The following is a 17,505-nucleotide window of genomic DNA, read 5'->3' on the forward strand; positions in this document are numbered from 1 at the left end:
AATAAAACATATTTTTAAAAAAAAATAAATAAAAATGAAAGTATTGACAGTAAAAATGTTAGGGATAAGATAATAGAGGTGTAACCTTTAATCATTTATAATTTTTGGAGTTATAAAGTAGTCCAAGGGTGGACATTTAAATAACTTTTCTGATTTGAGGTAGATTATCAGTGCAGCTATTTGCAATTTATGCACTTGATTTGGTTTTAAGTTGGTTTCTCAACCTTCCTAGTGCCGCGACCCTTTACTACAGTTCCTCATCTTGTGGTGACCCCCAACCATAAAATTATTATTTTATTATTTTTAATATATTTTACTGATTTTTTATAGAGAGGAAGGGAGAGGGATAGAGAGTTAGAAACATCGATGAGCAAGAAACATCGATCAGCTGCCTCCTGCACACCTCCCACTGGGGATGTGCCCGCAACCAAGGTACATGCCCTTGACTAGAATCGAACCTGGGACCCTTGAGTCCGTAGGCTGATGCTCTATCCACTGAGCCAAACCGGTTAGGGCCATAAAATTATTTTCGTTGCTACTTCATAACTGTAATTTTGCTACTGTCATGAATCGTAATGTAAATATCTGATATGCAGGATGTATTTTCATTGTTCGCGACCCACAGGTTGAGAACCGCTGTAAGAGAAGAAATCAATTCTCATTATTTGTTCCAAACAATGTTTCATTGGAATTGTAATAAGATGCTGTAAGAGCAAAGTAAAGAATCGCCAAATATGCAGACTAAGGACTGAGAAAATGTTCAGAGCTCAACAGTGTGCCTCTGGGGGAAGCACTGTGGAGGTGGAGTTAGGGTAGGGCTGGTCTGAAGGAAGAGTCTTTATACAAACTTTTTGATGACTTTATTTCATAATAGTTTTTTGTATGTTAGTTGTATATTTTAAATTAATTAATTAATTCCTGTTAATGTTCTGTGAGCCAAATTCAAATTCAAATTGAAATATTTTAGGATGAGCCCAGCTGGCGTGGCTCAGTGGTTGAGCATTGACCTATGAAACAAGACGTCACAGTTTAATTCCCGGTTGGGGCACATGCCCGGGTTGCGGGCTCCATCACCAGTGTGGGGCGTGCAGAAGGCAGCTGATCAATGATTCTCTCTCATCGTAGATGTTTCCATCTTTCTTCCTCTCCCTTCCTCTCTGAAATCAATAAAAATATATATATTTTTAAAAAGAAATATTTTAGAATGAATACTCTGCTATGAAATGCAAAGTCTATTTTGCTCTGTTCCAATAGAATTTGTGGCAAGATTACTTTTTCTTTTGGCCTAGAAGTAAAATAATTGTTGTGTGTATTAATTTTGGCAAACTCTTCTTACTTGGGGATTAACTTTATGTTCCACAGAATTCTTTGATACTTATTAAAATTATTCATATTATAAAGTAGTTTTTACATGTATATATTGGTGTTCTGAATTCATCAGTCACTTAACTTCCTGCATGTATGCCATTTTAAATAAGAATGATACAAATAAAGTTATTTATTTACATATGTATCTTGTTTCCTGGAGATCTGGGTTCTCAGAGTTCTTCTCTTTTGCCTTACACTGTATGTTGAGGCTACAATTAAATTTGATTTGTTAGCACTTATCAAATAAATAGTCCAATGTTACGTTTACCAAAAGTTTTTTGAGTAAGTCTTCTCTCTCTCTTTAAAAATTCAGGCTCTGCTGGTTCTTCATCAATTAGATAGCATTGATTTGTGGAACCCTGATGCTCCTGTAGAAACATTTTGGGAAATTAGGTATTTGAACTTTTATTTTTTAATTCAATTTAAAATTTTATTTTGTATTTATTTCTTGTCTTTAAATATTAACTCTATAGTACTTGGTTTATTGTAAAACTTTATTCACCTATAACTCCAGAGGTTTTATGATTTTGTTTGTTATTTGACTTGAAATTATTAGTTAGAATATTTCTTGTTTTAACTCTGGGAACAATGTAACAGCAATGTAGAAAAAAAATTTTAATTGTGCTACATTTTATTATCCAACCATAAGTACTGATATATGTTGTAATCTCTTTTATTACATATTTCTCTGTAATTACAACTGTGTTTTAAATTGACTGTGTGCAGTTATAAGCTTAGAGTTTTAAAATTTTGTAATGTTAATAGTTTGCTTTTATAAACTATGATCTTGTAAGTTTTTTAATAACCATTGTTTTTGATGAGGGAGTTAATGACAAACATCTGTCTAGAAGGTAAAAACATACAGTATTTTATTTCTTTCTTAGGATATGTAAATTACTACCTTTTAATGAGCACAAAAGAAGTACATTGAGGAAAATTTAGCCTCAGGTTTTGTCATTATCTTACCATAAAAGCGAGTACACTAAGTCACTTGGCAGCTGAGTTCAGTCCTCCACCAAGAGCAGTGCTCTTCCATACTAATGCAATGTGAACCACACATGTACTTCAAAATTTTCTGGCTTCCACGTGAAGAAGTAAAAAGAAACAGGGAACATTAATTTTAATATATTTTTAATCCAGGATATACCTCTAAATTATTACTTCAATATGTAATCAATACAAAAGTTATTAATGAGATCTTTGACTAAAGTCTTCAAAATTCGATGTGTGTCACACTCAGAGCATATCTTAATTTGGACAAACCACATTTCAAGTGCTCAGTAGCCACAAGTGGTGGCTGGCTAGTGGCTACCACATTGTATATTACAACTTCAGACTAGGGATCAGCAAACTTGTTCTCTAAAGGGACAGGAAGTAAATATTTTAGGTTTTGTGGGCCAGATAGTCTCTGTCATACTATTCATTTCTACTATTGGAGCATGAGAGCGGCCACAGACAAATGTAAATGAATGGGTATGGCCATATTTCCCCTAAAATTTTATTTGCAACAGCAAATGATGGGTTGATTTGGTCTGTAGGCAGTTGTTTGAAGGTATTGAAGCTCTAGAGTACTGGGTTTACTCCAGTCTGTGCTGTATAGCACATGGTCTGTCATTTATTTTTGAGCGTTCCATAAGGATTAAGATGCATGGACAAAATAATTGGGAGTTTGGGGGATAGGAGGTGTAGAAGTACTTGATTTTTAAAAATATATAATCTGTAGATTTATTCCCTTTGATTATCACACTGTTAACATTTTGATAACCATTTCTCTAAAACACATCTCAGAACGGAGAATAAGCTTCTCTAAATTTGTGTCCATTATGTGAGAATGTCATTACATACTGATTATTATATGTATTACTTATTGACAATGCTGGTAACAATGAACTTCATATTATTGCAGCTCACAAATGCTTTTTTACATCTGCAAGAAATTAACTAGCCATCAAATGCTTAGTAGCACAGAAATTCTCAAATGGTTGCGGGAAATTCTGATCTGCAGGAATAAATTTCTTCTTAAAAATAAGGTAAGCAAAATGACATCTTTAAAAAGGGAAGAATATTTGGAATTGTAATGGGAAAAAAATTAAGCAAGTGTTTATTAGCCAAGTCAGTTCTACTTAGCTCCTCCCTCCTTCACAAAGTTTAAGGGAAGTAATTGCTAACAAATCAACATTTAAAAATTATTTTGAGGTCCTGGCTGGTGTGACTCAGTTGATTAGAGCATTGTCCTGTGCACCAAGGGGTTGTGGGTTTGATAACCTATTCAGGGTGCATATGAGAGGCAACCGATTGATATTTCTCGCTCACATCGATATTTCTATCTCTCTCCCCCTCTCTTTTCTTCTCTGTCTAAAATCAGTTTAAAAAAAGAGAGGGTAGGAAAAATAAAAAATTATTCTGAGGCTTTGGTTTTAGAGTTGCAATCCTGACTAATTCTAATTGAGCGAATAAGCAGGTCTCTGTGGGGGCAGGCCTAAGAGGAGTGGAGGCTGCTATAACCAAAATAGATTGAAGAGCATATTCTATCTCTGCTCTAAAGTTCATACCTAAGATTTGGATTTTGTGGCTATTTATCAAGGATATGCTTTCTATCGAGACGCTGAAGGAAACACACAATCTAGGTTTATTTATATTCCTACCATCAAGGTTTCACCTCTTGAAAATATCAGGAAGCTTCTTCCTTAGGGCCGAGTGACAAGTTTGATTATGAACTTTTGAAGCATGGTGACAGGTTTTGAGGGACAGAGAAGAGCCTTAAATTTCTTTTAATATAAAGTTTCTATAGTTAGTTAAAAATTCTATTATGGCATAGTTTTAGGAGTATTGGATTCTTTGAATTTTTATCCTTTTCTAGAATCATAGCTATGAGAAATCTTAAATGTAACAAACTAATATGCTTTTCAGTATACCATGAAGCGTGTTACATTTTCTTTATTTAGAGATGTGCTAATGGTGAATTAAGTTTATTCACATCTGGCTTATCTTTCTGTGTTAAAATAGTGGAATCTGACATTCCTAAAATAAGAAAGAACATTAGACTTCATAGTTTCGTGCCCTTGCCTATGGTATAATTCTCCAGAGTAATCCAGCATTAAGTAATCCAGTAGTAAATCTAATCAGTACAGTCACTCTTGTTACATACTTGGCATATATACCTGTGTTAATTACTTACTGGTCCAGAGGAGCTTAATCTCAAAAAAGTCAACTTCTAATTATTCTGAAATGGCAGATGATAAAATGTTATAGGAGAAAATCTTTATAAATCATGTTGTTGATATTTTACTTGTACCCATGTTAGATTGGGAAATGTTAATTTGCACTTCTAGAATCTGCTGTTTTGATGATTTCAAGGGTGGAAAACTGAGAGGCATTTCAAAGACATTGAGCGAACATTATTTGTACTACTGGGTTTCTGGTGAATGTTCCTCAAAGTGAGGAGAGGTGTTTCAGGGTAGTCTGAAAAAGGAAGACAACGCATAATAAGTATTTATTTTTCTTGATTATCAGTGCTTCAAAAAGGCTTATTTATTTATTCTTTCTAGCAGGCAGATAGAAGCTCCTGTCACTTTCTATTCCTTTATGGGTTAGGATGTGACATTCCTTCAAGTGGAAATACCAGTCAAATGTCCATGGATCATGAAGAGTTACTCCGTACTTGTACTCCTGGAGCCTCTCTCCGGAAGGGAAAAGGAAACTCATCCATGGTAAGCAGCTTCTTTTGTAGTTTTCCATGTCATCATCTGTGCACTGTATTTTCTTCTGAATGAACTTTGATAAATTTCAGTGAGGTAATATAGCATGGTAGAGAACTGCTTAGATTCTAGTGCTATCACAGCTCTTGGTGGACGAAAATTCCTAACCTCTGTGGCTCAATTCCTCAGTTTTAAAATAGGGATAATAATAATTCCTACCCCAGAATAGCTGTAAAGATTAAATGGGATCATGTTTAAAACAGTATTTAATCAAGTATTTGACACTTATAAGCTATAACTGACAGGTATAATTATTATAAACTACTCCATAAGAAAGACCATTTAAATCCCAGAAGTTTAAAAGTTGTACCAACTTTAAAAAGTACAAATTTACTGGGAGAAAAAGCATTTTGCTTCATTATAGATAAACTAGTGACCCAGTGCACAGATTCGTGCACATTGAAAGGAAATTAATTAGAAGGTGGCTGGTGGGGCGGGACTGGGCAAGATGGGCCAGACACGCCCTGGAGCCAACCTGCGGAGGTCCCTCCCCAGCTGGCCACACCTGGGGTGGCGCCGTGGCTTTAAGGGCGTCTGCAGAGTGAGTGGGGTCTCTCCTCTGGCAGGTGGGGCCCCTCAGTCTGGCCTGCAGGGATGGGGCCGAAACTGGCTCTCCGACATCCCCGAGGGGTCCCAGAGTGGGAGAGGGCACTCTGCAAAGTTGCTGTCGTACAGGGTGTGGAACACAAACTTAAGTGAGCAGTAAACCAGATTCGGGGCTCTCAGTGCCCCAGCAACAACATAACCCACAGCTGAAGGTGGAATTGCACGGCCCTGTGAGGAATCGGGCTCCCTCCTCTCTGGTTTCCGGGTGCGTCACCTGAGAACTGCCACTGACAAGAGCATCTGCCTCCTGGTGGTCAGTGCGCATCATAGCTACTGGTCAGACAGACACTTAACATATTAGCCTTTTATATATATGGACGTTTCTGTGATTTTTGTTTGTGTGTGTAATTACTTTTAAAAGTAAATCATAGTATAAGCAAAAAAAAAAAATTACATGAGTTTCTTTTTCAGACTAAAGCTTTTTTAATCTCTAATTTTCGATATAAGAACTAAATAGTTTGGCATTTATAATTGTCTACTTTGCCTGCAAAATTTACATTTGTTTCCTAAATGAGGATTTCATGCTTTGGGATGTGTAATCCAGAATCAAGTATGTCTTCTAAAGTGGTACTTAGTTCTTGTTTGTGCCCTCAGTTCAGCCAGTACTGAGTGTGCTTATTTTATTTCTTCCCTCCAGTGGGTAGATAGCCTTTACTGTGATTTCCTCTCCCTTTGTCTTATAATTGACTGGGAAGAGGCTTACATTTCTAGGTTTATGTTGTGGTTGTTTTACTTGTGTCCATGTTAGACTTAATCCACATTTCTGGAATTTAGAATAGGATAATACTTACTCAGTTTGAAATTGGACAGATAGTAGCATTATGTTGGTCCAAATATTCTCATTTCTTATTCAAACAAGATATTTGGGGTTTGCCCTAATCGGTTTGGCTCAGTGGATAGAGCGTCGGCCTGCAGACTGAAGGGTCCCAGGTTCGATTCCGGTCAAGGGCATGTACCTTGGTTGCGGGCACATCCCCAGTAGGAGGTGTGCAGGAGGCAGCTGATCGATGTTTCTCTCTCATCGATGTTTCTAACTCTCTATCCCTCTCTCTTCCTCTCTGCAAAACATCAATAAAAAAAAAAAAAGATATTTGGGGTTTGAAAATTTCTATAATGACTAGAGGGGAAAGCTCTTGTGGGTTATTGTATATATGTATATATGTATATGTGGTAAACAGTTTGCTGCATTGTTGGGTTTTGTAAATAAAATTACCTACATTGAAAATATATACCTCCCACCCCTGACTCCCAGGATAGTGCAGCAGGGTGCAGTGGAACCCCACCGATATGCCGACAAGCCCAAACCAAACTGGAAGTGGCCCTGTACATGTTTCTGTGGAGCCCTGACACTGAAGCTGTTCTGGTTGCCATGTCCTGTTTCCGCCACCTCTGTGAGGAAGCGGATATCCGGTGTGGGGTGGATGAAGTATCGGTGCACAACTTCTTGCCCAACTATAACACATTCATGGAATTTGCTTCTGTCAGCAATATGATGTCAACAGGTAAATATGGATAATGTTTTTTCTCACTCAGTCTGCCTTGAGTCACATGATATTTGTGCTAGAAATTTAAGGATGTACTTAAGGTGACTACTTAGCAAGTTTACAGGGCTAATTCAGAAAGCTTACCTGAAATTCTTTTCTGCAAAGGTAAGGTTAAAAATAAATAGCACTTGAAATTATTAACGTCTCACTGAATTTTCAATATAATCTACATTTGTTTAAAAACTGGCAGTATAAATTGCTGGCAGTTATAGATTATATGATGTACTTGGCCTGGATTGTATACATAGTGGGGCAAAAGTAGATTTATAGTTGTGAGTACATGAAACAGTTTATTTTTTATTATTATTTTAAAATATATTTTTGTTGATTTTAGAGAGGAAGGGAGAGGAATAGGGAGAAACATCAATGATAAGAAACATCATTGATCGGCTGCATCCTGCACGCCCCACATGAGGGATCGAGTCTGCAACCTGGGCATGTGCCCTGACCAGGAATCAAACCGTGACCTCCTGTTTCATAGATTAATGCTCAACCATTGAGCCATGCCGGCTGGGCATGTTATTTTTAATTGTATTATTTTCCATATAAACAAATATAAACCTACTTTTGCCCCACCCTGTATAATGAAGTTTAAAACACATTGGCACATATTTTGAGTAAATATAGGTAGGAGTAGCTATTTTATGCTGTGGACATTTGTGGAGTCCAAGTGAAATACCTTTCCTATGAGGGAGGTAAAAGGAAATGTTCAGCTTTGTCATTTGAAGCATTCATTCCACTCCTCCTACTCTGTCTTTTGGGTTGGGCTTGCCAGGTTCTCCATTGGCAAGCAAGGCTCTGAGTGCAATAGGTTGATTTCCTGTGGTCTTTGTTTAGGAAGAACAGCACTTCAGAAAAGAGTGATGGCACTACTAAGGCGCATTGAGCATCCCACTGCAGGAAACACTGAGGTATGCCCTTAGCAACAGAAGCATCCCTCCTAGGCCCCCCACCCTCAATTTTAAAAGCCTCATGTTATGCGTATGTGACCAGGAAGAGCATTTGAAGCAAATCTAAGATGTGTGCATGTTACTAGTAGGATATTATGTTTATGATATACACCAAGTTTGAGACCTATTACTGATTGATTTTTAGCTCTAGATTTAAAGTTGCTTTTAAGTGGTAATTGCCTTCATTTTAGGCTTGGGAAGATACACACGCAAAATGGGAACAAGCTACAAAACTAATCCTCAACTATCCAAAAGCTAAAATGGAAGATGGCCAGGTGAGTTTGTAAAGTTGATTTTTGTCTGTTATTCGTTTGCTAAACATATAACTTAACTTCAGTATACTCTTCGTGAATTATTCTTAGTACTATAAGCATAGAGTTGTCTTAAGACTGATACTTAATTGTGTTCATATTAATCTGCGCTGTCTAATACGGTAGCCACTAGCTACATGTGCTACTTAAATTAAAATTTACCTTTAATTAAAATTAAATACAGTTAAAATTCAGTTTCTTGGTCACACAGTAGCCACATTTCAAGGGCTCAATAGCCACATGTGGCAATTGGCTACTGTACTGGAGAGCACATACATAATAAAATGTATCCATCATTGCAGAAACATTGGACGGCACTGAGCTAGAGATGATTTGTTGTAGAGACCATTCCTTTACCCTCTTTCTTTCTCTTTCTCTGTCAGAGTATTTTACAAAATTTTCAGAAAAGGGGCAACAAAGGTAGAGGAAAAAAACTAAAATTAAAGCAATACTTTTTAGTATTTTATTCAGTATCTAATAAAGAGATCTTATGGGCACATGATTTGAACCCACAGGTTAAGCGAAATATTAAAACTTGGACATTTAATTTATCAACTATTATCTGCTACCCTGGAAATGAACAATAACTTGGTATTTGTGCATATTTGATCTATGTTGGCCATATTGCTCTCATTATTACATGTCTTAGAAAACCTGGCTAGTCTTTATTGCTTTTTTCTTACCATGATTAATTAGAACAAAACAAAAAGTTATATTTTCATGAAGTAAAATGTGTACCTAATGCAATATTTTGCAGATGACACGTGGTTTCAGAATGAAAGCTTTTTTTTTTCCCCTTTGGTAAATTTTATTGAGATATAAGTCACATACCATATAATTCACCCATTTAAAATGTATAATTCAGTGGTTTTTAGTATAGTCACAAAGTTGTGCAACCATCACCATAATTTTAAAAACAATTCAAAACCTTCAGCTATTATTCCCTAATTTCCCTATTTCCCCTTTCCCCCACGCACCCTCATGCGCACCCGCCCCCCCCTCTCCACCCCCCAATCAGGCAACCACTAATCTGCTCTCAGTCTCTGTAGATTTGCCTATTTTGGACATTTCTCATAAGTGGAATCATGCAGTATGTGGTCTCTTATGACTGGTTTCTTTCACTTGGCATAGTGTTTGCAAGATTCATGCATGTGAATCAAAGGTTTTTAAAAGAAATTTGATATTCTGGGTTGATAATATTAATATATGACAAAAATATATCAGTGACTCTTTAAAAATGTATATGGTAATCTTAAGTTTGGATTGGTTTTTTACTTAATTTTTTCATCTTTCATATAGTTTTTTCTTTAAAAAAATATTTTTATTGATTTCAAAGAGGAAGGGAGAGGGAGAGAGAGAGAGAAACATCAATGCTGAGAGAGAATCATTGATTGGCTGCCTCCTGCATGCCCCACACTGGGGACTGAGTTTGCAACCCAGGCATGTGCCCTGACTTGGAATTGAACTGTGACCTCCTGGTTCATAGGTAGATGCTCAACCACTGAACCATGCAGGCTGGGCTAGCTTTTTCTTTTTATTTAAGCATAACAAAATCATCTATAAATCTAAGTGAGAATTCAAAATATTCGGTGATGTACATACCTGTGCAACCAGCACCCACATCAAGAAGTAAATTATTCCCAGCGTACCAGAACCCTTCATTGTGCCTCTTTCCAGTCATTAACAACCCAAAAATAACCATAATCCTGACATAAATACAATAGTTTAACTGTTTTTAAACTTTATATAAATGGAATAATAGAGATACACTCTCTTATATCTGGCTTCTTTCACTCAACATTGTGTTTGCCAGATTCATCCACACCGAAGGTCATGCACACTAGTTCTTGCGGTAGTAGTTCATTCATTGCTCTTGCTATATATTATTTCATTCAACAAACAGTCTATAATTTAATTTTTCTTTCAGCTCTTCTTTTGGCATTAGATAGCTATACAAAAATACTTAGTTATTTTGAATAGTGCTGTTATGAACATTTTTGAATGTGGCTTTAGGTGACCATCTGGGTGGGTCATGGGGTATGCAGATGCACATATGGGGAATATAAATTATTTCAGCCACTTAAAATGTCCATTTGTTTCACAAAGACTTTTAAAAGACAGTTAACATGTTAAAATTAACTGTTATAATACCTATGTAAATAATGAAATGTTCAGCCCTTCAAAGATTTCTTTTTAAAGAACATATGCCACATGAGGTAACTGATCCACTAACAGAGGTCTATTAGTGGTTTCCTCCACTTTCGTGAACAAGCAGTTTTCCTACTGTGATTGTTCAAATTATAGCCCTTTAAAGACCAAAAGTGGAAAAAAATATTGCACATACTTTTTCTAATCCAATTAAGTAAAAAATATATATTTTCAAGAACTTAAATATTCAGTAAAATGAGACGTATTAGGCCTGGGTAGAGGTAAGCTGAAAACATTAATAAAATATAACATTATATATAATACATAATATAAAATATCTTCAATTAATAACTGAGTTCACTACATCAGAGAATGGAACAACATTATCAAAAACAGTATAAGACAAGGGAAACCTGAAATTGTACCAGTGGAACAAAACTGAAAATCAAGAAATTTGTGGTAATCATTTGAGCCCCCATAAGAACTATATAAATATACAGTAGAATTTGCACTGAAAAAACAAGACAAAAAAACACAAACCTAATTCTTTATGTACTACAGAAGCCTTAGACACAAAAGATCTACTCAGATGAGCAAAATGAACTAACAAGCAAAGTATAGACAGACTCACAATAGAGAGCAGGCTTACAGATGTTGGAGTGGATGGGCTGGATCGGGGGAGTGGAGGGATTGAGAAAAAAAAAAAACAAGAGAAAAAGACTCATGGACATGGACAACAGTATGGTGATTGCCAGGGGGAGGGATGAAGGAGGAGGGTACAGGAGGATAAATGCTGATAAATGGAAATTTGACTTAGGGTGGTGAACACATAATACAGTGTACACGGATGATGTGTTATAGAATTGTGCACCTGAAACTTGTATAATTTTGTTAACTAGTGTCACCCTAACAAATTAAATAAAAAGGGGGAAAGGAATAAAAATTATTATTCCTTTGTTTCTGTTGGAGGAGAGCTATAATCAGTAGTGCCAGAAAGTGCTGAAAAAGCAAGAGTGAGTGATAAAATATGAACCTTATGAGCGAAAAGCCTAAACCTAATATGAAAACCACAGTTACTAAATAGGTTGGTAATAGTATATTACGAAATCTACCACACCTAGTTGATAAGAGTACACAAAATGACCTTTGACTAATGCATAACATTTAAAGAATTCCTATTTACTTGTTTCCTAAAATTTTAAGGGAACTGTCAGTCTCATTCCAATCTGTCTATCCATAAACCAGCATACTAAGGAACAGAGAAGTTTTTTGACTTCATTTATTAAGCCTTCAGAAAGATTAATTGCATCATCATCTTGGACTGTATCCCACAATGGAGTGTTTCCTTTCTTGCAAATGTTATCCAAATTAATGTCTGTCACAGCATTACTGTTGAATTGATGTTTATGAACTGCAGGCCCTTGATTAAGATGTTCATGGTAAATAGATACTAAATTGGGAAAATGTTTTTGGAGATGAAATGTTATTTCTGCATGTAAATTAATCTGAACTAGTTCCTCTTTACACCCAGATTCTTCACCATCAAAATCAGCCATATTTTTTTTCCTAATTTTGCACTGACTTGGGAACTACTGTAACTGGCATTATTTGCGCTTAGCATATGATCATATTTGCTCGTGGTGGTGGAGGTGGTGATGCTGTGGACCAGTAAACTGTTAACAATTAAATCTGTTCACAATAGTCTCCCATGAAGTCCCCAGTGCATATAATAGAAGATTCCTGAGTTATTTGTGCTGTATAAGCAGCAATCATTTCCCCTGAAATATCATGTTCTGGGTCTTCAGAGTGTGAACAGGCATTTAGCATTTGTATTTGATTATCTACCGATAGTATTGACTCAGTGTTAAAAACCAGGTCCTTTCCTATTCTATTGCTTGTCCCACTTCTTTCTGATGGACCATGGGATTCCCTAAGCAAATTTTTGCTTGACTTTCTAATTTTGTTATGAATACCTGTATCACAGCTGCTTTTAGGATTATGATCATGATCATCATCTTCGATTTCTTCCTTAAGTTCTCAATATCTGCAGTGTCTTCTGTTTGTACCTCACTGCCAGGGCTCCCAGCTGACTGGTTTGCATGGTTAGAATTCATCTCATTGCCAGATCCATCACCATGTCTCCTACTGCTACCAGGACCACTATTTCTATCTTCACACTGTTGTCAGTTTCTTCAGATCTTCCCTGCATGGATTCCTGTGTCTGAAAGTTGCTGTTGTACATGTTTGGTTCTATTAATAAGTTGCTAATCCATTTCAATGTCACTGCCTCCACTTCGGTGGGTTTCATTAAAATATCTCTGCTTTGAGGACTGGCTACAGGTAACCAAGGTGATGGAGCTGCTCTGAGATCTTCTTCCTCTTTCTTATTTCCAATGGGAGGATTAACATTTAATAAAGACGTGAAAGAACTCTGGATAGCTGAGCCTTAACTGCTAGTTCAGTATTCCATATTGTCTTAATTAATATTGATGCCAAGTACCGCGTCTGTTCAGTTTGAACACTTGGCTCAAGAGCTGAGACTGGATTAAGGAGATGTCTAAGTGATACTGGATTCATGTTCTTGATGAGTGAAGGAAATAAGTCATGTATATACCAATTAGAGTGTTTCAGCCCAAATACTGTCAGTATGCTGAGTTCTCAGGTCCCTTCCACTGCCAAAAAATGCAAAATCACTTGGCACTGTTTGATAATCTCAGTATGTAAATTTGGTCAGAATATGTGCCTCTTTCACCTTGTTGCTAAGCCAATCTTTAAGTTCTTTTGCAGTGGACGTTTCTGTGTCTGATACCATGATTCATTACGGCATACATCATTGACCGTGTGAAGTTGATTTTGTTGTATGACTTAGTCCAGCCATCCTCGTAGTCAAAGTAGGTGATACAAAGTACTTAACTACAAGATGTAGGCTTTCTTTATCAAAGCATAATATTGTATCCAGTGGTTCTTTCATTGTGTTTCACATTAAGTCAGCCAGTTGCAAGCCACACCCTGTGTTAAGTCCTGGTCAGAGAACTTGCCGAAATACCTGATCACATAGGTCCTAAAAGGGATAATGTGCTGCACAAAAGCAGGGATATATAGCCATATTCTAATAATAGATACAATTGTATTACATGCAAGTGCTATAAAAAATGGCAGAGTTTCAGGACTTCCATATTCAAATCCTTCATAAGAGGCCATTTTCCTCACAAAACAAACATACATAAGAAAGTAGTGCAACGGCCTTCCAGCGGTCAGAAAGCGAGGGAGGCTCTGGCGCTCGGCTGCTCGCCGGCACTGGGGGACGCAAAGTCCTGGAGTCCTGGATAGGCAAGGGGCCGCTGAGTCTCCGCCCCGGCGACTCCCTGTGACCCCGCCCTACACAATTTACATTCCCATCTGGGCTGTGCCAGACTCACAAGTAGAAACGCCTTTGCTTCTGCAAACTTTCAAATCCACTGAGCTGGTTCAGGCGGGATCATGAAGCACCAGACCCTACGGGGAGAGGCAGCACGGCCTTGCAGCCATCAGAAAGCGAGGGAGACTCTGTTGCACAGCTGCTCGCCGGCACTGGGGGACACAAAGCCCTGGCAGAGAGTCAAGGGGCCGCAGAGACTCAGCCAGTGCTATTTGCTCCGCCATGGCAACTCCCTGAATCTCAGCCTTAATCAATTTACATCCCCATCCAAGCTGTGCCAGGTGCACAAAAAGACCCACCTGCGCTTTTGCAGCCTATCCCAACAAATTGCAGACTTCAACTGCTCGCAGCCATGAGAGACACACTCAAGAAGCAGACCCAGGAGAACCAGGATGGCGGCATAAGGAAGAGACCTGTGCGTGCTACCTCACACAACAACATCGAAACTACCAAATATCAGACAAACACCTATCATACAGAACCATGGGAAAGTTGGCCCAGTGGAAGCTCTACAACTGGAAGGAGAGAAAGAACATTGAGACTGAGTAGGATGTGACACCAAATATAGAGCCCAACCCAACAAACTGCAGATTTCAACTCCTCGCATAGAAAGAAGCGCATTGAGACTGAGTAGGATGTGCAGAGGCACCAAGTACAGAGCCCATCCCAGCAGGCTGCAGATTTCAGCTCCTTGCATCTGGGAGGGACGCAATCGGGGGGCAGAGTCGGGTCCGGGGCCGGCCAGGGCTGGGCCTGACTCGGCCGGCACTGTGGAACTGCTGTACCAGCAAGCGCACAAACATGCCCACTGGTCCCAGTCTCTTGTGGGGCGCTGGGGGACAGCAGACAGGCAGTCTGTGCACTTGGTGGAGGGCAGGAGTGCTGGATGTTCAACCACCAGGAACGCCTGGAGATTTTGTCTAGTGGGGAGCCGCCGGCAGGGGACAGAGGGCCAAACTTCCTGTTTCCCCAGTAAGGCTGGGATGGCCCCGGTGAGGTCGGGATGGCCCCGGTGAGGTTGAAACGGTCCTGGTGTGGTAGGGACGACCCCGGTGAAGTTGAAACAGCCCCCGTGAGGTAGGGACGACCCTGGTCAGGTCGAAACGGCCCCGGTGTGGTAGGGACAACCCCGGTCAGGTTGAAACGGCCCCGGTGTGGTAGGGACGACCCCGGTGAGGTTGAAACGGCCCCCGTGAGGTAGGGACGACCCTGGTCAGGTCGAAACGGCCCCGGTGTGGTAGGGACGACCCCGGTGAGTTTGAAACAGCCCCCGTGAGGTAGGGACGACCCCAGTCAGGTCGAAACGGCCCCGGTGTGGTAGGGACAACCCCGGTCAGGTTGAAACAGCCCCGGTGTGGTAGGGATAACCCCGGTGAGGTTGAAACGGCCCCCGTGAGGTAGGGACGACCCCGGTGAGGTTGAAACGGCCCCCGTGAGGTAGGGACGACCCCGGTCAGGTCGAAACGGCCCCGGTGTGGTAGGGACGACCCCGGTGAGGTTGAAACGGCCCCCGTGAGGTAGGGACGACCCTGGTCAGGTCGAAACGGCCCCGGTGTGGTAGGGACGACCCCGGTCAGGTTGAAACATCCCCGGTGTGGTAGGGACGACCCCGGTGAGGTTGAAACGGCCCTGGTGAGGCTCAGACGGCCCTGGTGAGGTTGAGACTACTCCAGTGAGGTTGGGACAAATAAAGGGGACCAGTATGGTCTGATGAACAGGGGTAGATACAGAAGCAGAGCAAAATTGAACAGAATGTTAAACTACAGTGGGAAGCCTGGGGAGGGTTGGGGGGGGGGGGTGGGGATTAAGAGACCAACTGAAGGACTTATATGCATGCATATAAGATTAACCAATGGACACAAGACACGGGGCGGGGGGTAGGCCCCGGGGGAATGTCAAGGGGGGGAAAAAAGGAGACATATGTAATACTCTTTGTAATACTTTAAGAAATAAAAATTATTAAAATAAAATAAAAAATAAAAAAAAAGAAGAAAGTAGTGCAATGGTGCTTCTATATCATTCATACCACAGAATACCTCAAATATATTGCTTTCTTGGGTTAATATATTTACTGTACTAGGATGAATATTATACATGTAAGCAGAATATAAGGGAAATTGAATTTGAAAATTTGCCTCACATAGTAAGAGTTTTTCCTTCTCATCTGTATTCCATAAATTAAAAGGATCAGAAAATTGAAGATTTCTCCTCAGATTAGAGTGTGATTTTTTCTATTGATTTTTGTCTTCCTGTACTTTCTTCGTTACACTCTCTTTCTGTAGTCAGAGGTTCTTCTGCTTGATTACTCTTATCTTGCCATGTGGAATCTTGTGTTAATAGTAGTACACTGTTTCAAGCTGGCTACAATAGAGCACTTGAACTTGGGGAGCCACTAAGTTAATAAGTGAACCCACTACTTGGGTAAAAATCTCCAAATGCTTATATTCCTTGAAGCAGCATAGATATTGCTTGTGTGTCCAGGAATTGATACAGCAAATATTTTGAAAATACATTCCTTTCTGAGCTGTAGTCATCACCACCTTCTGTATCTGTATCTCTGTTTATTGTTACCCTCAATTCTATAAGGCTCACCCTCCCTCAAGAAGTAAGACACCTTGATGTGACTAGAGTGAAAACTTGGATTTTTTAAATGTAAAATATGTTCTTTTGTCATGGAAGAATTGTTGGATAAAAAGTAATGTCAAGTCTGTCAATCAATTTAGGATGAATTAACTTTTCCCATAAAAATTTTGTGTTTAGGCTGCTGAAAGCCTTCACAAGACCATTGTTAAGAGGCGAATGTCTCATGTGAGTGGAGGAGGATCCATAGATTTGTCTGACACCGACTCCCTACAGGAATGGATCAACATGACTGGCTTTCTTTGTGCTCTTGGGGGAGTGTGCCTGCAGCAGAGAAGCAATTCTGGCCTAGCAACCTATAGCCCACCCATGGGCCCAGTCAGTGAACGCAAGGGTTCCATGATTTCAGTGATGTCCTCAGAAGGAAATGCAGACACACCTGTCAGCAAATTTATGGATCGACTGTTGTCCTTAATGGTGTGTAACCATGAGAAAGTGGGACTTCAGATAAGGACCAATGTGAAGGATCTGGTGGGTCTGGAATTGAGTCCTGCTCTTTATCCAATGCTATTTAACAAATTGAAGAATACCATCAGCAAATTCTTTGACTCACAAGGACAGGTAAAGTGTGCTCTGCTTAATTTTTTACCTTTCCCTATGAATAGAGTGACTTATTAAAATAACGAGCCCTTTTGTTTATTTAGTAAATTTTGGCATGAACACTCACTCACAAGTCTTAAAAGAAATAGTCAGAAAATTACATAAAAAAAGAATTCTCTAATGTGGGATCAGTTTGCTATTTAGGAACTCTAGTGTGTGGGT

The 17,505-nt window shown here is 39.1% G+C and overlaps 1 protein-coding gene across 7 annotated transcripts in view; it reads left to right on the forward strand.

The window, feature by feature from the left end:
* NF1 (neurofibromin 1) overlaps positions 1-17,505 on the forward strand; it is a 330,198-nt gene that overhangs the window by 187,302 nt on the left and 125,391 nt on the right. For all 7 annotated transcript variants that reach the window (XM_070395208.1, XM_070395205.1, XM_070395211.1 and 4 more), the window contains 7 exons: positions 1,682-1,761; positions 3,275-3,398; positions 4,917-5,078; positions 6,985-7,234; positions 8,114-8,187; positions 8,418-8,501; positions 16,864-17,304. In XM_070395208.1, coding sequence (XP_070251309.1) covers positions 1,682-1,761; positions 3,275-3,398; positions 4,917-5,078; positions 6,985-7,234; positions 8,114-8,187; positions 8,418-8,501; positions 16,864-17,304 — 1,215 coding nt within the window. The remainder of the gene's footprint in view (positions 1-1,681; positions 1,762-3,274; positions 3,399-4,916; positions 5,079-6,984; positions 7,235-8,113; positions 8,188-8,417; positions 8,502-16,863; positions 17,305-17,505) is intronic.

This window comes from Myotis yumanensis, unplaced genomic scaffold (genome assembly GCF_028538775.1).
Source record: "Myotis yumanensis isolate MYYU_CA2020_CCGP unplaced genomic scaffold, mMyoYum1.0.hap1 SCAF_16, whole genome shotgun sequence".
In the NCBI taxonomy this organism is placed as follows: Eukaryota; Metazoa; Chordata; class Mammalia; order Chiroptera; family Vespertilionidae; genus Myotis; species Myotis yumanensis.